This window comes from Amblyomma americanum, chromosome 2 (genome assembly GCF_052857255.1).
Source record: "Amblyomma americanum isolate KBUSLIRL-KWMA chromosome 2, ASM5285725v1, whole genome shotgun sequence".
NCBI classification, from domain to species: domain Eukaryota; kingdom Metazoa; phylum Arthropoda; class Arachnida; order Ixodida; family Ixodidae; genus Amblyomma; species Amblyomma americanum.
Window position 1 is genome coordinate 162325555 of NC_135498.1, and position 27829 is coordinate 162353383.

At 44.8% G+C, this 27829-nt stretch overlaps 1 protein-coding gene across 9 annotated transcripts; it reads right to left on the reverse strand.

Moving 5' to 3' along the window:
• On the reverse strand, positions 1 to 27317 carry LOC144121938 (uncharacterized). Of its 9 annotated transcripts, none has more exons than XM_077655397.1 (6): positions 27163 to 27317; positions 26961 to 27014; positions 26526 to 26846; positions 23890 to 24033; positions 5509 to 6648; positions 7 to 1527 (listed from the first exon to the last, which is right to left on the reverse strand). In XM_077655397.1, the coding sequence occupies exons 3-6, from the start codon at positions 26740 to 26742 to the stop codon at positions 1388 to 1390; spliced, it is 1641 nt and encodes a 546-aa protein (XP_077511523.1). In that variant the 5' UTR covers positions 26743 to 26846; positions 26961 to 27014; positions 27163 to 27317; the 3' UTR covers positions 7 to 1387. The 9 variants fall into 9 exon arrangements, with proteins under 9 accessions (XP_077511527.1, XP_077511525.1, XP_077511526.1 ...); XM_077655395.1 differs by having other exon boundaries at positions 26902 to 27014; XM_077655396.1 differs by having other exon boundaries at positions 26961 to 27058.
• Between the last annotated feature and the right edge of the window lie 512 nt (positions 27318 to 27829).

The following is a 27829-nucleotide window of genomic DNA, read 5'->3' on the forward strand; positions in this document are numbered from 1 at the left end:
CTGTTAAACATAACAACATTGTATTAAAAATATGCGCGTGTAATTGTTTTACCACTGGAGGCGACTGCTCCCTTCTAAACTCTGGCGAGGGCATGATACATATACTTCACGATGCATGCTATGCATTCTGCGCAATTGGTCCCTGAATAATGATCCCTGAGAATTACCTCTCACTGAACCAATCTGAAGCAAAATAAGTAGTTAATTACTAGTGGCAAAGTTATTATGATTGGAGACAACATTACGTTACGTCACTTGCAAATTTCGAGAAAAAGATTAATTAAAACGCTGGGCGTGATATTTCCGGCACATCTGTTCTGGAAAAAACATGATAAATAATTCCGTTCAGAAGCGGGGAAAGCAATCGGCCTATAAAATAACTTCAGCAACTTCTGTCCAATAAATATAAAACACACTTGCACGTTTGCTTATTTCCTTTAAATCAATAATAATGGAAACCGGTCTGGGACAATAAGGCTGCACATAATTTTCTTACGCTCATTCTTTCAGAGAAGAAAGCAAATCGAGCAACAATATTTTTTTAGAACACACACAGCCACGCTTCTATAATAAAATCACAAAGACTGCTTTTAAGTATGTTTAGAATACAGCAATGCTCAGCGCTAACGATGCATTAATTATTAACGTGGATTTGCAACGTACATCTCCTTGATTCTTATGACCCTCAAGTGCTCCGGAGGATTCCACTTTTGCACGGAGAATAAGCAGAGATTTAAACCTTTTCCCACACACTAGCTATTATCCTCAATGATTTCGTTTTCTGGAACACGTATGTATTATCTTTAAATTATCGATGTATTTTCAAAGTTTTTGTAACCACTAGGCACAGTATGTAGTGTTCGATGTGTCAAAGTCGTTGCGTTACGCACAATTGTAATGTATGAATGATTTTTCCACCTCTCAATTTGTTTCTCTTTGTAACAAAACACTCCTGTTACTTATAATACAGGTGCGCGTGTATATCATTGTGTCTATGGCTGTTATGACGTATATGTTCTTCAATGTTGCCTTACAGAAGCTGGGCGCGGTTATGTGTGTTTGCACATAATTTTTCCATCTTACCTTTTCATTTAGCGAAATAAAAACAACTTCACTTATTGTTGTGCTCGGAGTTGCCTATGGATGTTGTCGGATTTGAACCGATGACATGAGCGATGAATTACAAAGCACTGGTTTTTATGTTCAATTTAGACCTTGGGTTGGCCTCTGCAGCACTGCACTGCTTTTCTTCAGTCTTTCACCGGGGTCATAGTATTTGCGTCTTCACATCCGGCCTCCCGTACAGCTCTGGGTTTGTTTCTTGACGCAGGGTCTCCACATCTCAGACATCTGAGCTGCCACCGGTCTTCACCTGTTCTCGTGTCCGTTACTGCTGGCAAGTCCAGACTTTTCGTCTCCTTTTGTCCCGCCACACCAGGACGAAGAGAAACGCAGCGATGCACAAATTGACGCCGCCGAGCATCCGGTAGAAGTTGTCGTACGACCCAAGCGTGTCTCGGAAGAATCCTGCGTTTAATATGTGCATCTGTAAAGATGATAACTGTTTGGGACATAAAGAGCTAAAAAGCAAATTGTTGTCTGTATGTGCCATGTTACTTGCTTTTTTGTTTCTAATGCAACCCGCTCTTCTAAAATATTGATTTTTAAGTCAGTCACAGAAAGAGAGGCTATAGCTGTTCGGAGAAGGTGGACTAATGAAAAAAAAATTAAATGCGTCGGCATTTTTTTTCCTAGAGCTGCGCAAAACTTCAGCGAATAATGGCTCTCTCGGGAACTTCCTGGCTCTGTATCCTGTCACATTATTGTGCATGGCGGCTGAGGTTGGATTTGTAAGTTTAAATTAAAGGCTGTTCTAAAACTAACCTAATCTTACAACGTCAGTTGTAATGATTACTTATTTTTTCATAGCACTTCATTAAGGTCGCTTAATGTGACCACCTATTCACAATTTCTGTATATTTTCGACACAGACGTGATGCGAAAATCTTTGGGGGTAAGTTAAGAACATTCAGGCACATCATGTGCGCGCATTAGGAATTTGGGCGAGCTGTGGCTAGTGTGGGTCTTGTTGATGCTTTAAGAGAACATGCCGTATGGCCAGAGGCACCAAGGTGTGCTCGAGCTAGTTAATTGACAGTCCTCGTCGACAGCTGAAAAGCGCGCGGGACCGTGTTTAGGTCGTCTCTATAGTTATGCCAAGTAGCTGGTTACTGTTGCCCGCGCTCGCAGGGTTTAATTTTTATGCGAGGCGGAATTGTTAAAAAGGAAAATTTCGTGCTGAATTACAACACCTATTTTGTTCCTTGCGGGCGGCCTGTGCCCTCATTTACATTGGTTACTGCTACTACAAGATAGTAGCACAGGAACTTTTTGAGTGTTTATTATATACACACAGGATACTGAAACTAAAATACGTAAATCATCAGCTCAGATAATAGCGCACCTGCTTGTAAGATAAAACTAAGGAAGTAAGCATGTCGTACAAGAAGGTGAAATTAAGAGAGAAGAGCAAGAGAATAAAGCATCACGCAAATCACCTTGTTTTTACCGCTCTAACGTTCACAACAGAAAAAATTCGCGTGAGACACCGATACGAGCGGTACACTAAAACTGCTACCGCTGAACAAGACAAAACTTCAATATGTTACGTTTGCTGCTAAGACATAGTTGAAGCATCGACATGCGTGAAGAATGTTGCACTCTTTCACAGCGTGCAATACGCACATGTTAAGTCGCACATGGTGGAGAATAAACAAGTTTGCCTCCATCATCTTTGGCTACCATGCACAAGAATAACGATGCCAGAGAAAGAACAAAAATTGGCTGAGGGTCACTGCTAAAATTTGAAATATTACGCGGAAGCACAGTTATTGCTGGTGCACACCACGCCACGCATCTGAAAGCGAGATTGAAGTAAGCAGCGACCCAGGCAGCCAGTTATGCATGCGCATTTTCAACTTTTTCTTCGTCACTGCCAGTTTACCCAATGAAAAGCCGGTGGCATATGCTGCAGTGCCGCGTTTCTGAAGCAGTGTTGCCACACACCAAAAGTGTATTTCTCTAGTGCCTTGTTTCTGCCACAATATTATTCACGCGAACGCATGCAGCACACAATTCTCTGTCACTACCGCCAAATAGTTAAAACCACGTTTATTAGTTTGATACTAATGTTAAAAGCTCAAGAAGAGAATGTCCAATGTACAGCCCGTGAGTGTGTTGCAGCTTAAAGCAGCTACCGACAGATTTCTTTGCTAACTGTATCCATAAATTCCGCATTTAAAAGATCGTTCAGTAATTTTCTTGTATTCAATTCTCTGGTCTTCCCTCCAGTTATCCTGTTTTTTTTTCATTCCTCTTGATTTATTCTTACATATCACCCAAGGCACAACAGCCTGCTTGGCACCACTTTACTCTCTTCTTCTGGCTCTCCTCACTGAGCCCTGGCTTCTCCCCCGTCGTGGGTATGTGCTATGTCACTAAGGCAACAACATCATGAGTTCAGTTCAGCGGCGGCGATTGCCTGGTGCTTCCCCCAGTGGCCAGCGTAGTTGAGGCGTTCGCGCCATCAGGGGTTCGTATCCCAGCTGAGGCAATATTTATTTTATTTACATTGATTTACGCTCTTCACAAGACCGCCCTCAAGGTCAAGCTTCATACGAAACAAACCGGTGAGCCGGTTCGACCTCAACAAATAGTGCTTCCTCAATAAAAAGTTGCCGTTCAAAATTTGAACCCCTTTAATTCATTTCAGCACGCCAGCGTGTCATTTATCTCCATAGAGAAACCATGGTGAAAATCTTCAGTTAGGTTGAGACTGTCATGTTAATGTTTAGCACGCCAACTGCCCCGCCGTTGCAACCCTGCACGCTACAGCACAGCCAAGGCTCAAAGGGACGCTGAGGACGAAGTAAAGTTGGCCGCCATGAATAGACTACAGCATTCTGTCAAAAACAGTCCGCTGTCACCGAAGGTGCATACATAAAGATCTAGAAGAGACCAAAAAACAAAATACAGGTGTCGGCATCACTGGCCAATTAGGAATAAACCTGGAAATTTTGGCGAGAATCCAGTGGGCAATGCTATACGGAAATTCAGTAGAAATCAGCAGCGGCAAGCACTTCTTGATGTGCACATCACGAGCTTGAATGAGGTGTCGGGAAAGTTTTTAATTCAATTTTGTCAGCAATAAATCGGTTTGTAGCGCCCCTCGCGCAACCAAATAGGGCCTACTGTAGGCAGCACAAGTGCTGCCTGAACCCTAATACAGTCAGGGCTGGTCAACCCACGACGTAGCTCAGACAGGGTTTGGTGCCCGGTCTCAACACGTTCCTACAATCCGCTTCTTTGTATTCTACGCTGGATGCCGGCGGTCCAAGCGAAAGGTTTTATAAAACGAAATCTTTAGTACGGAATGTTCCTCGAGTTTCGCCGGCCGCATCGTTTTGACCTTCAGCGACCTTCAGCGCGTGGCGTGTGAACAAGGTAAGTTGTTGGGCGAGTTGGTTTCGATATTCCATGACTACAGCGCAACGAACGGGACGTAGAAGAAGGACACAGGCAGGGTCACAACTCAGCGCTGCAGGCAGGAGCACAACACAGCGCTGTGTTGTGACCCTGCCTGTGTCCTTCTACGTCCCGTTCGTTGCGCTGTAGTCGTGGAATGGCGTGTGAAGCTGAGCCGAAACCGATGAAGAGCGGGAGCCTCGGAAACAAAGGAAAGGCGCATAACCGGCCTCCTGGGAAAGTGGGCATCTCAGTCGCTCTTTAAGCTACGTCGCGGCAGTGAGAAATGTACGTTGCATCGTTGACATTGTTGCGACAGAAACGCGCCACTGAAACTATGGGCCGTCGGCGTTCATTGTGTTCAATAGCGTTGGCATTAACAACGTTCTATAACGATTTTGTGGAAAGAAAGAGCGCGTGACTGGCTCCCTGCGATCAATGGACGCCTCAGTGGCGCTTTGATGTACGTTGTCGTGGTTAGAGAGACGTAGGCTTCATTAATTAGCGCTGACAACGTTGTGGAAGACACGCGGCACTGCAGCAGTGGGCCGCAGCGTTCATTGGGTGACCAAACTCTCGCGATAAACCAATAATTTTATTGCCAGGGAGGCAGCGTGAACGCACTGTCCATCAAGTGTGCGGAACACACTCAACGTTATAGACGCCAAGGCTCGTCTACCTGCCTGATACATCACAGCTTTCGCTCTCTAACCAGTTTCAGCAGAAGTTAAACCGGAGGTAAATTTTTTCTCTTCTGGACAAACGTTAACATACCCAGGATGACGCCGAGAAACAATTATTTTACTGGCAACAATATCTGAATAGAGTGTTCCTCATCTTCCGTTTAAGCAGCAGACTGAGAAGTGTGCATGAGCAAGATTGAATATGTAATAAATTTTTGTTCTCTTTTTGAAGCGGCAGAGTTGTATTTAATGGCTTACTATCTTCGCCCAAGATTGTGAACTAAATGCGAACTCTTCTCACCTATCACACTGGGCCCAGAAAACGATAAGGGAACCAGCGCCAAGCCGAGGATTCCAAAGAACGTCGGCAGCCGATCGACTCCGAGGTAGTCATTCACCAGAACACTTCGGATGCACGTCACAAATCCCTGCGACACTCCTACGACCATGTTTAACCCCACAAAAGCAGGGAACGACTCCACGGCCGATATAGCCAGCAACAACGCACCAGCACAGGCGAAGCACGCGACAGCCAGAGGACACCGACTGTGGGCAACGTTGTCCGAGCCAAACGGTAGAAGTGTCCGCCCGGCGAACTGACCTGCGGCGTTATAAGTGAGCACAAGTTTCGCCTTGTCCAGTGCGGATCCCTTGTCCATGCAGTAGTCCACAACGGTGGTCGTGTGCATTGAGATGCTGCAGTCGCACAGGGCGTAGACAACTAGTAGCACGTAAAAAGAGAGCTCGCAGAATATGGAAAGCTGTCGCAAGGTATGCCTACTCGCTGCAATGGACTGCGGTTGTCTGCATGCTCCATGTACATGGGGTGCAGTTAATGTAGCCAAACCATCGATGTTTTTCTTATTCTTGGTGCACATAACTTGAAATTCTCCAATGGAAACAAAAGTGCATAAGCTTCTCTTCTCGGCAAGCGGCGGTAATTGCTCTGAGAACGTTTCCTTCTTGCATTCCGCGTAACTGAGGCTTTTAGCATCCAGGTACGTCTCGGTAGCTGAAAATTTCCGTGTCCTTACCTGTGCTTTTGCCCGACACTCGCTCGTAAAATGACCAGTCGTCTTTGGCGCCTCTAATTCTTCCTGCGTTTTGTGAGTTTTCAGGTCGCTGCCATCGTGTTCGACTCGGTGTTGTACATCTATGGCTGCTTGTTTCTGAAAACAGCGCTCCGCAAACTTCAATCTCAGTGGCTTTGGATGCTTAAGGCTCATTGCTATTGGCACTGCATGTATTGTGATTCCTGCTCCAATGAGAAGAGCGCCTCCTAGGCCATAATGTTCTGCAAGTGCAGAAAAAACCAGTGGACCCGCGAGTCCCGAAGCTGCCCAGCCGATATATTTGAAGGCGGTTGCAGTGGCCCTGTATTTGTCAAAGTACAGCATGGTGTACACGGTGTACGATATAATCGAAGCTCCGCACCCTGTACCTGTAAAATGAAAGGAATTAAGAATACATGAGTGAGAATGCAAGCCGAAAAACAAGTATAATTGGCAGTGAACATCATTTGGTATTTGCTTCATAGCAATAGCATTACCCACGTTAAATGGGCCTATTATAGCATAGCCCGCGTCAGATTACTTAAGCAGGGCAGCATGTTATGAACATCACAACGGAAATGATTTCAGGCGCAACCAGTAGCAATTGCAAAAGCTCAATGGAGTAACTGTAAGTGAAAATATGGAAAACAGCGTAGTTACGGGAGATGTACATTTATCTTCATGACCGGAGTCCTTATCTACGTTCCCTGCAAGGCCAAGGCCTCTATAATGTTTCTCTCCGAGCAATCCTCTCCTGAGCCACCTGCAGACACTTAATCCGCCAAAGACTTCCTCATCTCAGCCAGCCACTTCACACCCTTCATCACTCTGCACCGGTTGCTCTTGTTCTCTTGGAATGCAGCCGATTAACCTTAGCAACGGTCGTTCATTATTAATTCGAGTTGCATGCCCTGCCCATGCCAATTTTTTCTTCATTTTCGATGTTATGTGAATTGCAAGCGCTTTTTTCTCTGCCTACTCCGCCCTCTTGTGTGTACTAACATTACATCTCTCATTTTATTTTCCTTAACCCGTTACGTTGCTTTCAACTCCTTTCATCTTTCTAAGTTTAGCCGTCTTTTTCAATCAAAAGGCTTCTGACCAAGATTTTATAACTGGAAAGGTGCCGCTGTTATGTACTTTCCTTTTGCCGGATACTGACAAACTGCCTTTTATGTTCCTAGACTACCTGTCAGCTGGATTTCGCACAATTCTTTTTCTCCTATTTATTTCACTGATGTACTGCGGATATGCACCCACTGCCTTTCTTGAGTGGCAGTCTTCCTTGACCGATTCTAATCTTTCGCTATGTATTATTTACGGTAGTTCACTGCCATGACTATTGAACACTAATCTAGTTTTCTACATAAAGATTTGATACCAACCGTTCTGCTTTTCCTGTCTAGGTCCTCGGCCATGCTTTGTAGTCACTACGCTCATTTACTGGGAGAGGAAATGCAATCATCAAATCTAAGGCTGCTAAGGCATTAGATCTTACGTCTTTTCCCGATCTATTCTAACTCTCTTGTCTCAATCCCTGTTGTAAACAAGCGTTCAATAATACATATACTTCAAGAAGTTATTCTTGTATGGGATTTTGCCGCATGGCTCTGTTCTTGTTCTGGCAACTGTTCATTGCGTGGATTTTGTACGCTCGCCTCTCACCAACCCTTAGAACTAATTGTGTTGTCTATTTGGCGATGGCCGTTGACCGCCTGGAATTCTCTCACAGCTTCGAAGGTACACACGGTAATATTCCCTCCTCAGCCGGCACCAGTGAACTGATCCTGGCCAAAAAGCCACATGGGTGACGCAAGGCCACCGCAATGTGCTCCTACACTGCGGCCAGCAGAAAGGTGCTCGCTTCGCAAATAGGGTTTCTGTTTCTTTCAAAGCATAGGGTCTTGACCGAGAACAGGAAACAGAGATTCGCAGCCCCCTCACGAGTATCACCATAGAGCCTGTCCTCCTCGCTAACATACAGCAGCATGCCTAGTGCCTGCCACGACTTAACATCTAACTTTGAATCGCACAAACCACGTCGCAGCCAAGGAGAGAACAATCAGTACCGCAATAAACCAAGCAATTCTCTCAGACACAAAACCGGATACTATTTCACGAGTGGCAACCTTGAGCCTTGCCAGTCGTCCCACATCCCACCTCTGTTTTATCTGCCCAGCGCCCAACCGGGACAGGAAGGCTAACACATCGGACAGCCGGCTGATCATCTCGGATTGTACGTGCTACCTAGTCCTCGTGGTAGCGCATCTTTCACACACTTTTAAGGACCTATGTCTGATCCTTAGCGTCCGAGGTTACCGACAGGTTTTATAATCAATACAAGATCTCCCCAGCCTGCTGCCAATATCTCTAGTGTGAAACTCAACGGAAAAGATTCTAGGACGCGTCGTTTTGCACACCTCCTTCTTGCCTCTTAACTAGAGCGTACTAGAATCCGTTATGACGCAGCAAGTAAGAGCCACGCCCTTTTTGTCGTAGTTCAGACGTTCTCATAAACAACCACTGCCATTGCTTCTTATAACCACTGTCAGAAATTTTGTGCACACAGTGCAGTTTCCGTGGTAGGCACGGTCATCATTCCCATTTAGAAGCGCAGTGACGGATTATTGAGGAACGGAGAATCCATTATGTTTCTAAGTGCCGTGTTTCTTTTTTACTTCTTGACGTTGCCCTAGTGCACTCTATTCTTTCATGTAATACCTCGTGTAAGGGAGCATTTGGGGCTGGGGTATTGGCAATCAGCGGCTGGCATGTGCTACCTCCTTGAGGCATAGTCTCCGCAGGCTGCAAGCTTCGCCATGTTGCTACCTCTCGGGAAGGTGGAATGCGTAAGTTTTTAAGCGTCTTTTTATATAACTGAAGGGAATAATACTTTTCAAAGAAGTAGGAAATGGTAATCATGCTCTTTTTCTGTTGCCCTTAAAGGTGAACGTGTTCCCGCAGTGCAGCTATAGACCGGAACCAGCGAGGGTAGGATCGGAACACGAAGGCGTACTTTCATTTAGTTTTGACTCAGAAGGTTTTGAACTGGAGCTATTGGTCCCTCCTAGCTTATCCGCTGATTCCATGTATTTTGAAAAAAATAGTGCGGAACGAATGGCGCCTTGATCATGCGATTATTTACTGTCTACCTATCGTCCTGATGTTCCAATCTGTTTTCTATTTTTTAGACGTAATTGCCTTGTTCGGACACTAGGTTGCCTTATTCCAATGAGTCTAAAAGGGTAGAAAAATACCCACAATAGCGTTGGTGTGTAATTTTAAGTGCGAATACAAAAGGCTGTGAAGAATTATGCGTAGTGCGTGCTAGCGTGCTGCTAGAACGTGCTTCTGTGCACCTCGAGAAGAAAAGAATTTCTTTCGGGCAGGCCTCACGTTGCCTTTACGACGTCTTGCAGCATCGGTCGTTGGCGACCGCGTTTATCAGAAGGTGCGCTCCCCAGCAGCCTTGAGAATAGGAGCGTTTCAGCGAGCCTCGCATATGTCACTGACACGAAGTTCTACGGAGACATAACAAGGGTACACTGAGACCTTGGGATATAAAGAGGTCTGAAGCATCATATGCTCGCACGATTAATAAAAATTATGCCAGGTCATGCACCACCGTCTATGATGCGCGAAACTACAATAAACGGTGATTGGTGATCGCGGCTGCCGCCTAGCATAACGAGAACAATACAGAGCGCTGTTAGATGTTCTAACTGTCCCCACGTATCGCGCCGAGGAAATAGTCAGACTCTTGGCGCTTGTGCAAGGCTTCCGATTAGGGATTTATTATCAGCAAACGCCACTTGCTTTTTCGCAGCTTAGACGTGAGACGAGTATGGGTGCATGTGTGTACAACCGTAGCTGTAGAGCCGCTTTCAAAACATCAATGTGACCTCAGAGAGGCCGTGAGCGAAACCTTACTCAAACGTGATGAAACAGGCTTCTTTTCGGCTCTATATTTTTGTCGCAACCACAACGTCGACGAATAACGTCCACGGGGAGGGGTCGCTCTGTTTATCAAAAATAATGTTCCCTATCAAGTGCTGTCTAGCGTAAATGCGGAATAATTTTACTGAATCGCTTTTTATAGACAGTCTGGACGGACTGATGGTGCATCATACACTGAACCAAAATTACGATAACGCTATTTCAGCACTCTTTCGTTTGCATTGCACAAGTATTGTCACTTTCACTGATGTTAATGCTGATTTAGCGTCTAAGGCGCAGGATATTTATATACTACTTATTGATTCTTTTTCCTTGCATAACGTTATCACAGAACTAACCTAAGTCACGAGCACGGCAAGCTTCTTATAGATCGCGCCCTTAGCTATAATGGCCGAGGTGCGGGGATGAGTACCTGTGCTGAGTTGACTGCGTACCATTCGCTGATATTTTCTCTAGTTTTCTCCACTTGCCTCTACATGTCCAATTTTCTGAGTGCCAAATGCGTGAAATAAATACCTTGGAAATATATCAATCAAATAAAGACCTAAAAATGTTGATGGGTTTGCGTAGTTAGGCCAAATGCGAATTTGGTGCGCTAGCAATTCGGTTTTCCCCTTCAGTTTCGGTGTTCAGATCCAGTTTTCACGGATGGCAGTTTTTCGCATTGCGATAATGGGTTAATGTCCATATATGCTGAATTGGTCATTCTCTCCATTCTTTGATCCCTGGGAGTCTTCCTACCAGACCTGGTGAAGTGGTGCATCGGCCAACCATTTTGCCACTTGCCCCTGACCCTGGGTGATGAATGAATGATGACAAAAAAATTTAAACTAGCTACAAGAAAACGACAATGTTCACAATAAATGAAAACTGCTACAAAATGAATCTCACATAAGCACTGTAATTGCTGGTAGAAAAAAAATGTCAGGTAAAAGGAAGAAAAAAAGCAATATTATTCTTCACTTGTAAAGGAAGCGCGTCGAAGTACGACAAAAGTTCCGGGCATAGTAAATAAATCAATAAAAATGCGGTCAAGTACGGCTGTGTTTTGCGAATCAGTTGTCAAAGGTACACCTGTATTATTAAGCGCTCAGTTCACTTCTCCGGAATAACCAAAGTCTACGAAGGTTCATACTCACGCAGACTCGTTAAAGATAAAGGACGAATTGTGTAATACTGTTACAATGCCTACCATTGAAATAGAAGACATGGCAACGCTAGTGCAAAGTCTACAGTTTCGAAAGGGGAAGGAATAAATACATGACTTTAAATATAGTGAAAAACATTGTCGACATGTTGTTGTAGCTGAATATTTAGGAACTAATCTCTTCATCAATTCAAATATTCGCTGCAAAGTTGAGTATATTCTGACGAAATCAAAATTGCGAATTCGCAAACAGGGCAAAACACTTTTGTAGAACGTGTTCTGGGTCTATTTGGGTGGCGCGCGCAATACCTAGCGTAAGCATTTGGTTCAAAATGGCCCAGATATGCGTATGTGCAGTTAAATGAATAGGATTTTATAGTAATTTTTTTGCCTGCCTGATTGAATCGGCTTTGAGTGCTGCGAAGCCCACCGTTTGGGTGTTTTATACATGTTTTTTCCCTCCGTGCCCGCCTCTAAAACCATTGACCGATTCACACTATCAAATTGCAGGCCGATATCGGTGTTAAGTGTTATTAAAATTCTCTGAAAAAATTTCTTACAAGGGAATAAAGAATTTTTAACTAAGGAGAACAATACCTGTCCCAGTGAATATGGGCTCGATCTCCAAATGTCCATGTTTAATGTAGTCATGAGTTTTACGTAACTGACAAATACAGCATTACATAACCAACTACCCGCATCAGTCGCCTTAGGGTTTATTACACATTACTGCTCGAAAAAAAGGAAGCTTACGGTTTAAACGGAAAACTCTACGACAGAAATAAAGATTTGTTAACAGGAATTTTATTTGATTGCCACACAGTAGTCACTAGGTGCGCCGGAGAGTTCCATACTCGGACCACTCTTTTTGGTTTTAATATTAATGACCTGCTGTCAGCAATGAAGTCGAAAGCTCGAGTATACACTGATGACGCTGCTTTATATTTCACAGGCGGTACACTGGAAGAACGAAAGTCCAAATTAATGAGTAGTCTATAAATGTTCGGCTCTCTTTTAATATAGGAAAATGAAGGTCACCGTGTTTTGTTTAGCACGAAAGACCACTAATTGTAGCCACTTAACTCTAATTCAGAAAGGCACGAGCCTGCTTCGTGTTTCCCACCGCAAAAGTCTCAACGTCTGGTTTCAACCAATTATGCAGCGTAAAGTACAACTCATCTACGTTTGTTTGATTTTCACTTGTGTTCGTTATGTTTTATTAAAGAGTAGAAAGTTATATGGCTTGGGGATTTAACTAATACTTTAGCAATCGTCCACAGTTAATTGTGCTATTGCTAGAAACTTCGAACTATACTTACAAACATAACTACAGCCATATTATTCACCGACAGAAGCGTGACATTCTTAGCTTTCTCAGCGATTAGTAAGGGACTCGGAGACTACTTTGTCTACAGCATCGCACAATGCAAACACCAACGGCATACACGCTGAAAATATCTGCAATAGTAAACATCGCATTATCAAACAATTATCTCAGGCCCCTTACACTATTTATATTAACACATAAATATTCAAGAGAAAGAACATTTAATTGTAAGACCTACCACCATCTTCTTACACTGCAGCGTGTACATTGATCAAAGACCGCAAAGACATCAGTGACAAAAAGAAATTTTGGGCATCGTTAAAGCGTGTTTTTCTTGACACCACCAAACTTTCTGGCGCTCACCTTGATATTTTTAGGTTTATTGTTTGTTGCTGCTGTGATCCAAAATACTCTTGCAGCTTAGCACGACCTGCATTTTCAATACTCCGTCGCTTGTGTCTGTTTCTCTGCTCTACTCTCAAGGGCTCCGAGTTTAATTTCACCTTAAATTGAATTGAGTTTTTTTTTAGCTCAATTACCAAATAAATCATTTACTTCGCGGTGTGAAGCAAAATGAGGTTCATGTTTACTAACAAGGACTTGCTTTCAACTTATGAAGGTACACAGGCAGGCTTACACAGATATAAAAACAGGACATTTCATGTAGACAAGTAAAATATTAATTGCACTCATTGATGTATAAGCGATTGACATAAATATATACATTTGAATATTATAAGAATTCAAGAATACAGAAGACAAGGAAAATAATGTAACCTTCCATTATTACAAACTCACTCAAGCAACGCAAAATATAGTATATCCGATGACTAACCCAATAATAAATAAATCTAGGAAGATTATGCATCTTTTCAAATTTATTTCTGCTTCCAAGAAAGCAGGAGATTGTGTTTTACTTCTGTTTGAAAGAAAGAAATCATTGTATTTTTGGCGAGATGAAGTATGCATGTGTGCGCATTACAAAGCAAAAATATTTGAGTATCAACATCTCTAATGCCGCAGTCAGATCTTGGTCTTGCCCCCAGTAGAGGGATGGTGTGTAGGTTTAATTCTAGATCCCTTTTTAAATATTTGCTCGACGAACCACATATTTAGCTTTCCGAACAATGGCAATATCGAAGGAAACGCTGTGGAGCTTTAAAAAGTATGTCCTACATAGGGTCTTTTGCAGGGAGTGTTTAGATAACGATCGGTTAGAAGATACCATCGGTGGGACGTTTTTTGCAGTTAAGAAAGGCGTTCAAAATCTAAGATGTGACAATTTCCCTCTCTAGATGGCACAAAATTAGGTTAAATATAGTAAAATAATAGTATAATCGCTTTCTAGCATGCAGTGCCAAAAGTATTTCAGCCTTAATATAGGCCCAATGGATGATAATTTCGCACGGATATGATGTATATGCTCGGACCGACTAACGGCAGTCTTAAAGTAGACTCGAAAGAAAACTATCCCGGCGAACTTCCTAATCTCGTCCGGCTGCCTAACTTATTTTCTCCCGCCTCTTGATATCCTTGCTTTCCCTTGGAATACGGTTCATTACCATTTACGAAAATTGGTTATCTTGGCTTCGCACTGCATCCCCTGCCCAGACACATTTCTTCCTATTCATTTCGACTATGTAGTCATTAATCCTTGGCTGTTCCCTGACCAACTGTGTCCACTTCCTGTCTCTTTATTTTACACCTATCATTTTCCTTTATGTAGCACTCTGTTTTGTCCTTAACTTAATTAGAACCCTTTTCGTTAACCTCCACGATTCTGCCCCACAGGTGAGTACACTTAATATGGCTTCTGTGCTCTTTACGCTTTGCGGATATTGGTAAACTGCCATAAATAATCTTTGACAACCTTCCGTGTGCGCTCCATCCCATTCTTATTCGTATAGTTGCGTTGCTCTCATGATCCCAACCAGCGGCCACTATCTGCCCTAAGTAGACGTATTCTCTTACCACTTCCTACGCCTCGCTCTCCATTGCAATCTCCTGTTCTCTTCTGAGACTGTTGGTTTTTTTCGTAATAGTTTTCCTTACTGCTCTACCGCTATCATTGATCATACTTTGCAGTTCATCTCCTGAGTGACTCAGCAAGGGAATGTCATCATCGAATCGCAGATTATTTAGGTATTCTCCGTTCACTCTGATCCCCGACTGTTCCCAATTCAGGCCTCGGAATACCTCCTGTAATCATGGAGTGAATACTACTGGCGAGATCGTCTCTCCCTGCCTGACGCCCTTCTTTGTTGGAATTTTATAGCAGATTTTTATGGACCAATATGCTGGCTGTGCAGGCAGCATAGATGCTTTCCAGTAGTTTTACATAAGGCTCTTTCACACGCTGATTCTGCAATGCCTTAATGACTACTGAAACTTCTCACAGCCTCAAATGGTTTGTCATGATTTTTGAATGCTACGTATAGCGACTGGTTATATTTTGTGCATTTCTCTATCACTTTATCGGTAGCATGACCATAATCTATTGTCAAGTAGCCCCTTGTAAAGTGCTCAAAAGATCCTCCGAGGATTTGTGAACGCGCTGCGTCGTCAGTGGTGTGTCGGGCAGCGCGTGCCAGCCCAGCGTTGCGCGCGTGCGCGTGCGAAGGGTGTGTGCGAGGCGACGGCGACAGGGAGCGTGGCATGCACAAGGAGCGGAGAGCTGACGTGTCAGAAAACCGAGTTGCAAAGGAAAAACGTAGCGCAAAGAAACGAGGACACAGAAAGACGGGACAACACACGGCGCTTCTTTCTGTGTCCTCGTTTCTTTGCGCTACGTTTTTCACCTTGAAGTTATGAACCAACAAGCCCAAGCATATACCCTTTTGCAAAGGAAGCCAGCGCAGCAGAAGTAGGGTCATCCAAGCGTAGAGGTGGCAGCCGTCGGTCGTTGGGACCGTGCTGCCGTGACCTTCCTTGGATCACCGACGCAAGCCTACTGCGTTCCTCGCAAGGGTGGAGGTGAAAGCCAATGGACTATGTCTATGTTGCCTATGTTGGTCTGTGCTGCCGAAAGGCACTCTTGGATAGCCTGTTTTAAGCCTCCAGCGTTTCGTGACTCCGTCGACAAGACCTGACTACGTGTTTCTTCCTGCTGCCAAGATCTTCGGGCTCTTGACTGGAGACCACCGGCGTCTTCCTGCAGTTTACTACGCTCTTAATACCACCTGGCTCCCTTTAGCCGCTTCCGTCGACGCAACGCCAGCGACACGTCACATTTCATCAACCCGCGTTCCGTCCTGTCTACATGACATCCCCTCTTTGTATGGGACGCTCAGTTTCTGGTGAACTCTCTTTTTTTCTGTAGTGCTGTACGCGTGTGGGGTGTGTGTTTTTCTTGTTTTCGTGTCGGTTTCTTATTGGCCCCATTTTCCTTTAAATATAAATACGTCTGTTTTTTTGTTACATCTCTTGGTTCTCTTGTTCGAACCTACACGTCGCAGTTCATCAACCCGCGTTCCGTTCTGTCTAAAAGACATCCACGCTTCACATCGGACGCTCAGCACCTGGTGAACTATTTCCTTCGGTTTTGCAGAGTTGTACGCGTGTTGAGTTCGTGTTTTTCTTGCTTTCTAGTCCGTTTCTTATTGGCCCTTTTTCCTTTCAATTATAAACACAGCTTCTTTTTGTTTCATCTCTTTGTTCTCTTGTTTGAACCTGCACTCGATAGCGTTCCCCTTCGGAAAGTCGGGGACGCGCTACGAATTATCGCGATAATTGGCGTCCGCGCGACAGGACGAAGCCGAGGTTTTTTTTTCTTTCGTGGGTCTGTAAGAAGAAACGATGGTAACACTAAAGGGTTGGTAGAGTTTGGCAAACGTAGGGGGGCACTAACCGAACGTGAACACGCCAAGGCGCAAGCATAGGTTGAGGAACGGAAAGCACAAGCCAAACGCGAGCATGCACAGTTGTTAGCAGAAGCCGAACGCGAGCATGTAAAGCCGCTAGCAGAAGCTCAAGAGCGTAGATTGCAGCTCCAATTAATTCCCGCAGAAGCTGGCCCTCAGTAGCGGGGCCCTCAGTAGCGGTTAGCTCACACAAAATGATCCCGCCTTTCGACGATCGCAGGGATGACATAGATGCACACCTCAAACGTTTTGAGTGTATCGCAGAAGAGCACAGCTAACCCAATGAAAACTGGGCTACAGCACTGAGTATGTCTTTGACTGGGGAAGCTCTCCGTGTGTTCGGTCGACAGTCCCCAGCAGATTCAATGCATGATAATAAGGCAAAACTACCCTGCTTCAACACTTTTGGTTTACAGCAGAAGGTTATCGCGAAAGGTTTGGTGAAACTAAGCCGCTTGATAAAGAAACAGGCAAGCAATAAGCAGCACGTTTGCTCAGTATTTTTGTTCGATGGGTCGAGATGTCGGGAATGGCCATAACGTACAATAATCTAAGTGACTTGGTGGTGGCCGAATAGTTTATGAGGAATTGTCATAGTCGTGTGGAAATTTTCCTTCGAGAAAGAGAGTGCAAGACGCTAGACAAAATGGCTTAGACAGCAGACAACTTTCTAGAGGCCCAGCAGCAAAGAAACTTGTCTTCGTTCAAAGAATCGTCAGAGGTGGGCATCCCGAGAGAGACGGATGTTCCATCAAGTAGACAGTTAGGAAGGTGCGTCATTTGTAACCAACCTGGAGATAAGGCTTCCGGCTGTCGCTCTAAGCCATAGCACCTTTAATGCGTTTATTGCAGGAAAACAGATTTTGATAAAAACGCCTGCTAAAGAAAGTACTCTCTTCCTGTCCCGTGACCTATTTCATTTCATCTCTCCATTCTGCCTGCTATCCTTTATTTCCGCTGCCCCAGCTCAGGTGCTTCAGTATCGATTGCAGATGCCGTGGTTTCCAAAAATCTTTTCCTGCCTTTTTATTATTATTTTAATAAAGCCAACTTACCACTAAGCGCCTGCTTATGAAAACATGAAAACCAGAAACAGTCGTCTTGTTTTGTTCAGCCAAAGAGTGTTGTGTCTGAAATTGTGTCCAGAACAGCAGATAGATTTAAACCAGTTGAGGTTAAGGTGGTGGTGGGACTTGTCCGGAAAAACCCTGCAGACGCACAACACGTGCCTAGCCTAGAGGGAAAGCTCGAGGCTTACCCGTACGTGTTTTATGGGACACGGGGAGCAATACGGTGGTTGTGCGGAGGACCCTAGCTCCTGACTCAGCTCTCGCTGGCTCGGCATCTACGGTGTTCCTTCTTGATGGCAGTAGTCTGTAAGTACCCGAGGCAGAAGTCTATATCGCTTTTCCTTATTTGACTGGCACATCCCTGGTGATATGCTTGGAGACGCTGTTGTACGATGTCATAATTGTAAATATATTTTAGGCCCGGGAGCCGTCAAAACCAGACATTTATTGAAAAAAATCGAAGAACGTTCCTAAATAAAGTCCTGGAATAGTCAATGTCGAGGTCGCCAGTGAAAATGGTGAGGGGGGGAGCCAAAGAGTGGTGTTGGCTCGAAAGGAAGTTTCTGGACGAAGGAAGGAAAGCACTGCTGTTGGCCCCTGAGTTTCACCAAGGAAATGCTACAAGCAGAGCAAAGAGACGATGAGTCATTGAAGGCGTGTTGGGTGAAAGTAGGAAGGGTGTTCCATGGCAAGCACAGCACTTCGCACTCGTATTCTATTCAAAAGGGTTAACTGTACCACCTCTATAATCTCGCTTCCGGCACAGAGATCCGACAGGTAGTACTTCCAAAGTCTTGTAGATCACAGGTCTTAAGCCTTGCCCACGACAGCCCGTTAGCGGGGAATCAGGGCATTAAGAAGACTACAGATCGAGTTCTGGAAGAAAACTATTGCCCAGGAGTGCAGGAGGAGATCAAGAGGTATGTCAGGTCGTGAGACACTTGCCAAAGGACGTGCCTTATAGGCAAAGTAAGGAGGGCTTCGTTGGGATTGATGCCTCTTATCTACGCTCCATTTGATCGGGTCGCTGTTGAAATTGTCGGTCCGCTATCGCCCCCAACGGTGAAAGGGAATAGATATATTCTCCCTCTCGTCGATTTTGCCACGCGGTATCCCGACACCGTGGCTCTGCCAAAGATAGATTCAGCGACCGTGGCTGAAGGTCCTGTTTCACTTCCGAAATGATAAGACAACTCAATGATCTCTTGGCAGTGAAGCATCTCAAGCCCAACCCCATGACATTCAATGTGTAATGGGATGGTGGAGAATTTTAACGGCACACAAAAGCAGATGCTGCGGACGCTCTGTCAGGAGTAGCCCAAAACTTGGGATCATCATATCGCTCCGCTTCTGTTCGCATACCGAGAAGTACCACAGGCGAGTCTGGGGGATTTCTCCGTTTGAGTTGATATTTGGACGACATGCGCGAGGACCGCTTGCAGTCCTCAGATATCTCTGGACAGGGGAAGAGCTTTGAGAAGACAAGACGACATATGGTTACGTTCTCGACCTAAGAGAACATCTCGAGCAAACATTGAGAGCTGCACATAAAATTTGTTGCATGCCCAAGAATCTCAGAGGAGATACTATGACACGAACAGCAAGAAGCGGCAGTTAAGGGTTGGAGATTGTGCCCTAATTTTTTTCTCTAGTAGCCACAATAAACTCCTGATGCAGTGGAAAGATCCATTCGTGGTTTATAGCAAAAAGAACAACGTCGATTACTGGATCAACTTCGTCCACATTAAGAAGCTATTACACATTAATATGCTGAAAAGGTACGAAGAGCATGCGTCCCAGGAGACCGTGCAGGCGTCATCTTTCGTCGTAATCGAAGAAGTTGACTCAGAAGAACAACTGCCTACCCTTAGCACGGACCATGGTAAAGGAACTGATGCTGTGCAAATCTCCACCAAGCTCGATGACGAAAAACTGCAGGAGCTTCGGAACTTATTTGACACGTATTCAGACATCTTTTTCAAGATTCCCGGTAGGACTAATCTAGTGGAGTGTCAACTCAGGCTCTCGACTTCTGAAGTGACACCCCGCCATACCCGTTGCCTTTTTCCATGAAGGACGTGTTCGAAGAGGAGGTAGACGAGATGAAAAAAGGGGTCATTGATAGTACCAAATCTCCATACAACTCCCCTCTCCTTCTTTTCAAAAATAAAGACAACACGTATCGAACGTGCATCGACTATCGACGCATCAATGATATTCTTGTGTCTGATGCAAAGCCCATTCCAACAGCACATATTATTTGAAAAGGTTGGAACCAATGCATACTTTTCGAAATTTGACATAGCTATAGGGTACTGGCAGGTATCCTTACAGGAAGCATTGAGAGCACAAAACAACGTTATCTACCCAATGCAGTCACTATAATTTTGTTTATACGCTTTTCGTCATTAAAACAGCATCGACTATATTTACGCGCCTGATGTGCATTTTACTACAAGGCATAGACAATGTCGTTCATTACATCGACGATCTTCTAGTAGAGACCTTTACCTGGGAAGAACATCTTTGGACTTTATTTAGGCTATTTAGCAGGGTGCGCGAGGTTGGCCTCACGATCAAGCCGCAGAAGAGGGAAATCAGAGCCACTAACATCTGCTTTCTTGGACACCAGCTTGGAGAAGGGACCATCCGACCGTTAATAATGGTGGTGGGAATTCTTGTCAACGTACCGCTTTTAAAGACGAAGAAGCAAGTGCGTTCCTGCATAGGGCTTGCCGGATACTATCGGGATTTCATCCCTGGCTATGCCGACAATGTACAGCTGCTCGTGGAGTTAACACGCAAAAGGGAACGCAACCTCGTCACTTGGACACCGCAGCGGCAAGCCGCTTTTGACGAGCTCAAGAAGGCATTAACTGACAGGCCCTTATTAAGAGCTCCATTTCCCTGTAAGCAGTTCATGGTTCGCACAGATTCTTCCGAGGTCAGCGTAGGCGCCGTTCTCCTGCAGAAGCATGATGGAATCCTCCACCCCGTGTCATATGCGAGTCGACAGTTGTTACTTCGCGAATCTCACTACTAAGCGATTAAACGCCAGTATTTGGAGATAGTGTGGGCTGTTGAGAAATTCCACATGTTCTTTTAGGGGGGGGGGGGTGTTCTTCATCGTTCAAACTCACCACCAACCCTTTCAGTATTCAAGAAAGGCAAATGACTTGAACAGCAGGGTACTGCGTTGGAGGTTAACAATACAAGAGTATACCTGTCGGGAAGAATACATCAATGGCTCCGAAAACGTAGGCGCCGATTGCATCAGTCGTTTTTAAATTACCGTAGGGTTATGGAAATGGTACATCTAGTGCTACTTTCCCGTGTGTTTGCAATGGTTACCTGTACAAATGTAGCCTAGGAGTGTCTAAGAGTTCTTTTTAATTTTCTTCGTTTCACAGTTATGAGTTTTCAGTGTGTAAATTTAACCTTTATGGTACAAAAGTCTGCAAAGTGTGTGTCTAATCATTTGTAAGGTTTCTATGTAGTCTCTTGTGCCAGATGTATAATGTTGGGCCCATGTTCTGTGAGGGTACGCCACTATGTACCTCCATGTGTCATGGTGCAAAGTGCCTTCGCTGGCTTCAACGGCGTCTTTCTCCGTTTACCACGTGAACATTAGTGTTGTGTGCACCAACGGCAGTTTTTTATGTGGAAAAAACGTTTTCAATGGGGGAGGGGGGATAGGTGAGGTGCACAAAAGATCCTCGGAGGATTTGTGAACGCGCTGCGTTGACAGTGGTCCGTCGGGCAGAGGAGCGCAGAGCGTGTCAGCCCAGCGTTGCGAAGGGTGTGTTCGAGGCGACGGCGACAGAGCGTGGCGAACACGAAGAGCGGGAAGCTGACGTGTCAGAAAACCGAGGTGTAAAAGAAGACACGGCAGCGGAGATCGGGACATTCAAGCGTGGAGGTGACAGCCGTCGGACGTTGGGTCTGTGATGCCGTGACCCCCTTTGGATCACCGAGGCAAGCGTACTGCGTTCCTTGCAAGCGTGGAGGTGGCAGCCGATGAACTGAGGGTTCGTGCTGCCGAAAGGCACACTTGGATAGCCTGCTTTAAGCCTCCGGCGTTTCGTGACGCAGTCGACGAGACTTGGCTACGTGTCTGCTGCCGCCGCCAAGTTCTCCGGGCTGTTGACTGGAGACCATCGGCGTCTTCCTGCAGTTTTCTCCGCGCCTGATAACAACTGGCTCTCCTTCGCCGCTTCCGTCGACGCAACGCCAGCGACACATCACATTTTATCAACCCGCGTTCCGTCCTGTCTACATGACATCCCCTCTTTGTTTGGGACGCTCAGTTTCTGGTGAACTCTCTTTTTTTCTGTAGTGCTGTACGCGTGTGGGGTGTGTTTTTCTTGTTTACGTGTTCGTTTCTTATTGGCCCCATTTTCCTTTAAATATAAATACGTCTGTTTCTTTGTTACATCTCTTGGTTCTCTTGTTCGAACCTGCACGCGAGAGCCCCTTTGGAAAGTGGGGAACGCACTGCCAATTCGCGACACCACTACAATAGCCTGCCTGACCATTTGGTTGATTGAAGTCGAGGTTGTTCTGACTTTATCAGCAATTACGTCACAAAATACGTGATAGGCAAAGAGATTAGGCTTTTCGGTATGTAATTCTCTAACGCCTAGTTCTCTTGTTTGTTATAGTTTTGAATGATGTTAGCATTCCTCCAAATTTCTGGTTCGCTTGAGGTCATAACGCAATGCGTATACAGGGCGGCTAGTTTTCTTGCACAATCTACCCACTGGCCTTCAACAGATCTTCCGTTAACTAATACCCACCAACTGCTTCAGTCATGTGGATTGCCCCTAAAGCTTTTCTGCTTCCTTTTCAGTTACAGGCGAGATTGGCCATTGCTGTGCGCTGCTGGATCTCCTTAACGTCCTGATTACATTCGCTATTGCTTAGATTTGTGTAGAACTGTCGCGCTGCTTTAACTACTCTATCCATACTGCTAACGACATTGCGCTCTTTGTCCCTTGACGCATGCACCTGATTTTTGCCTATGCCTAGTTTCCCCTTCTGCGCTTTTAGGCGACATCTCCATTCGGAACTTCTTTATACCGGTAACCTTTTGCTTATGGAGCAACTTTGATAGTTCAGCTAGCACTACTCTGTATGTGAGAATAATGTTTTCATACAATAGTTGTGATTAATACAATCTTGGTATGGACGAGTGTCCCATGGAAAGAGTTATTTCGTTAGATCAATAGAGTTTCTTGTTCTGTGGGAATGATGGTATTCCTTATTTGCTCTCTTGCAAATACATTCGATGTCTATCTTGTTATCAACTTCCCGCACTACAACACAGCAACGGGACCACGATGCTGCGGGGCTGATTTTATGCTCGTGGAGTCGGCCTCCTTCTCCGAATTTATGTTACGATTACCAAAGGGGTTCATCAGAAATTCGCGATGAGGTTATGTTTCCATAGGCACGCAAAAAGTTTTGCTTCGGATATGTGTTCGAGCGTGACGAATATCCGAGGCACTCACTACGCAAGTGAAAAATTGGTGTGAGAAGAAGACGGCGGACCTTATGAAGTGGCGAAGCCGGTCTGCTCGCATTAGTTTATTTGAACTTATTTGAATAGACTTCGTGCGTCGTCCAAAGAACAAAAAAGCCAGCATTAAATGAGTCGTAGCTGGAATGGGGAAGCATAGACTAGACTTTAACTGACAGATTCGTAGACTCAGTGCCTCGACAGTGCATGCAGCGATAGACTCAAAAGGCTCTCGTACGAACTACTGATCGGATTCAGTTATTGTTAAAAAAAATTGAGTCCGTGTCTATATAATGCTGGTGCCTTCACTCACTGCAGAAAACAGAACTAATAAATTTTGTGGTGCAAAAAGTTTTTTCCCAAAGTTTTCATGAACATTGGTATACCCTGTGCAAAACATCTGATACTGTGTTCCCATTAGGCTTATGCCAAAATTTTAAGGCTTCAAAAACAGGCAAATTTCAAAAGTAAAATATGATCTTTGTGTGCGCTACTGTTCGTTCGTTTCGCTATTCAATATTCAAATTCAACGGCCTTTTTTGTTGCCTCCTGAAACCTGATTCTGTACAAAGCTCTGCGTAGTTAAAATGCGAAGGCGTGTTCCTTGCTTTGAGAAATCAGATCATGTAAACTCCCTGTTCTTGAGCCGATGTAGATGATAATTCGTGGGATGTTCTGTGGTCGCTATTACATTTCTTGCAGTCTCCTCTTTGCATTTCAGTGTAGATTTAGTTGTACGAAGAGTGCTTACCGTAAATTCCACCGAATGCGCCGCTGACCCACTGGATATTTGGCGAGAACGCAGCGCCCAAAAGACCAATCCCACAGAGAGAGGCCGAGAGAACCGCCACGTAGTAGACAGGAATTCTTGTTTGAAGAGCAGTTACCAGGAACCCTGTGTACACACCCACAAAGTGCCGAAGAACGTATCTGAGTGTTAGAACATTTCAATTACCTCTTTCAACGCTCTAGCTACGTTATAGCAAGCAGTGTGTTTTGTGTAAGGTTCCTCAAGAAACCGATTCTTGTATTCATTTTTTTTTCTCCGGCCTCTTGACTATGTGACGGCCTCACAACTTGGAGAAATGTACGGCAGCGTTCCCTTACTCATAAACATAGCTCTCGAATTCGCACTGAATACTGTTTTAATTTCAGCCAAACGAAATTTACGTGATTCCAGGCATTTTTAAGATGGAACGATTGCCGAGTAATGCTCAAAAAATGTTACCGCACACAAGGGTTGCTGAAACTACATGTGGTACGAGTGGTAAACAACTGAAATATGAAGTTAGTCACCGAGCTATAAAAACTGAAGTGGACGCACTGGGCTGAGGATACAACCTGCACCTAAGCGTGTGCGTTCTAAGTTTGTGCTTGAATGGCGGAACAAGAAATAACACAATATTTTGGGCCCTACTCTCCACGTTGCTATAACCACCAGAGACAGCCATGGCTTGAAACACAGGACGCAAATGAGCAATTCCATTGATCAGCAGACTGTCCTCAGAAACCCTTAATAAAGAAAGGATAATTCTGAGTGCCAACGGGATTGTTATAATACTAGAAACAAAGAATGTATTGGTTTATAATTCAGGGAGATTTGTGAGTATGATTTAGGGGAGCGGTTTTCACAAATCTCTTCAACTTTTTTGATTGAGAAAGAAGTCAAACACGGTAACTTCACAATCAGCCAAATCCTCTGCCAGTCCCAAACACTTCCAGTGAAGTCGTCCGCAGAATACGTCAGGTTCCAAGTGCATCTTGAAGATTTAGAAATCCAAACGAAATGCATTGAATTTGCAGCTAGGCTCACTTTCTTCCCAGGAGTGGATACGATTGGAACATGAGGGTTATTTAAGGCAACCAACTGGAAGAAAGGCCAGTCAAGTTGGAACGAATTCATGGCGAACCCTCAGAGCGAATCGCCTAGAGTATGAAGAAGAAGACACCTGCAGCGCATCCAGTTAAGTTTGTTTTCGTTTTACGGTGAGAAAAACGTAAAAAAAGTGCCACACAAAATAAGGCTATTTCGCTGGGCATCCTTTGCTTGAAAGCGAATGATGGCTTACAAATATTAAACTAAGTAGCTCGAACCACATACGTTTTCCTCATAGCCTACAGTCGCTCATAGGAAAAACAGGCACCAGGATAGAAAGCTCATTGTTGCGAAAAATATAGATGGCTGCACTGTGCGAGTATTTTTTTTAATGGTGAAAACAAAGATAAGTCAAGTTGATGGCAGACTTTTGTTCCTGTGCTTAAGATATTTTTCTCTTGATTAAAACGAGCGGTGCAAGCAGGCATAAAATCGTTAAGAGACCTGTTAGAACTTGTGGCACTGTTAAGAAATTTTTTCTCTTCACCTGTTCCTGCGACTATCGCCCCTCTGGGCTGGATAACACTTACTACTTAAAATCCCCCTGGGGTGCACTTAAGTCTGCTCACGTGCAGTTGTGCGAAAGCATTTCTCTTACTGCTGCCGATTATGTTGCTGCCAACACGCCTACAGCCATAACGCCTCAATGCAAAACATTGTTATGAGTAATCGCCTACTGACGCAGGCTTTGATATAGCAGGAAAAACGGTAGCGGTGATGAGTAACGACAAAAATCTCGAGGGCCCCTGTACACGCTTTCAATTCTTGGACTATCAAGAGTATGCTTCACATTTTGTAATCAATTTTCGAACTTATAAACATTGAATTTATGCCAAGGAAATATATCCGGGTTACCATTGCAGTTTATTGCAAATGTTTGCTCAATTATGACCGACGACACAAAAGAAACTAAAAAGCTACTAGAAGGCTGGAAACAGAGAAGACAAAACCTTATGAATCGCTCAACAGTTTCGAGGCATGCGACCAAACCTAGAGCACATGCATAAAAAAACCTTCACCCGTCCCAACCAAGGGCGGTTTCCTCACGTATGCCGGTCCATCGTCTGCTATGAAATACCTTTTTGGCTTTTCGGTGAAGCTTTCTCTAGGCTGTTGCAATTTATTTAGCGATTAAAAAGAGCTACCAGCACCTGAATCTTTCGCAATTTACTGCCCATTGGCTACCGTACATATTTTTCACTGCTAATGCATGTTATCTCTCCCTGTCACAGTACCAACGAAATTTTTGTGCGATGCATTCACATACGCACCTAAGGCTAACCCATGTAGCAGCGGACGTGAATACACCGGCAAGCAGGTCAGTGTTACAGTGACAAGGCTACACGCCACAAGCTCGAAAAAGCAACTACTCTAGCACGTACCGCTGTACTGCAAAGATTGCGGATGTTTCCAACTCATTCGAGACCGGAAATTCACCGCGACACTAAAAAAAAAACTAAAAAAGGAAACAGAAGCATTGCGAGAGAGAAAAAAAGTAGAAAATAACTTACCACCGAGGTTCTGCGTTAACATGATGATGCTTTCTGGCCAGGAAGCCATCTCGCGGTTGACGCTGAACTTGTCCATAAAAAGCACATACAAATAGCCCGTGCTTGACTGCGCCATGCAGAAGAGGAAAGACGCGAACATCGCTGCAATGGGTATGGTCCAGCAACAGTCCTGAGGGTACGCCATCGGCGCATTCGCCTTTGCATGCGAAGGCGCCATGACGTTGGAGCGCCCACGCGTGCAGACGGAGAAGGAAAGCAGAACTGCAGGCGCTACCGTTGCTGATGAACTTCAATGGGTTTGGAGGTGTTCGTCACGAGTCACTGCAATGAATTCTTCGTTAAGGTCAGTCTGGAGCGATTGCCTTCCTCTACTCACCTGTACAAATATGGAAAGCAGCAATAATTTCAGGGCACGAGGTTTCTTCCAGAGCTTACCATTTTGCGTCCATTTCTCAAATGATGGCCTTCCCACCGTCGCTGATTAAACACCTAACAAGGGTAGTGGTCCAGTGAAAGAAGTGTACACACTGGGCCTGTGGTAATATCAAGCGCAGGTGCGCTTTCTGTCGTCTAGGGCTTGTTTTCTTGTCGCCTGTGAAAGCCTAGGTGTAATACTGTACAACGTCGTTGGACATACCATCTTTGCGCCAGCTGTAGCCGGCCCTTGTACTCATCGTACGATGTGAAAGGCACGCTTGATAGCACACGATAGCAGCGACTGCTACGCTCCTCAAGTCAAAGTCAACAGTTGCTGGCGGGCAGGAACAGCGCGGAACGACCATGCAACACAGCTGCTCTGCAGCTTTACGATCTGTTTCGCCAACCTCCAAAGGGCTGCCTTGCTGCGCCGGAAACTGCGTAGAATTTTAGTTATGTCCAACACTCGAGCCTTACACACCGGATGCTCGCACAGTCCCAAATAATACAGGAAAAAGCGATCAAAGAATGTGCTATACGTGTTTAATTTGGTTGTCTTCTTATTATCCTTACTGCGCGTGTTGTCTACCGCGCAACTGGGTGGATGGAAGGGACTAAAAACCTCGCCATGGCCATGAGGGGTTTGCTGATACCAAGGGTGCATTACGCTTGTCAATTTTTCAGCGAGAGTAAAGACTTATGTGGTGCGCCAGTGAAAGGAATAAATTAGTATATTTTTTCAATGACCACAAATGGGCGTCGGTTGCCAATTCACGCATAGTTGTCTGAAGCAAGCCTATCAGTGGATGTTTAATATGAACGTTCGGCAGGACTGGCGCGCTCAAAAAGCGCAGCACAGATGGGGAAATAAATCTCATCGGAGAGAT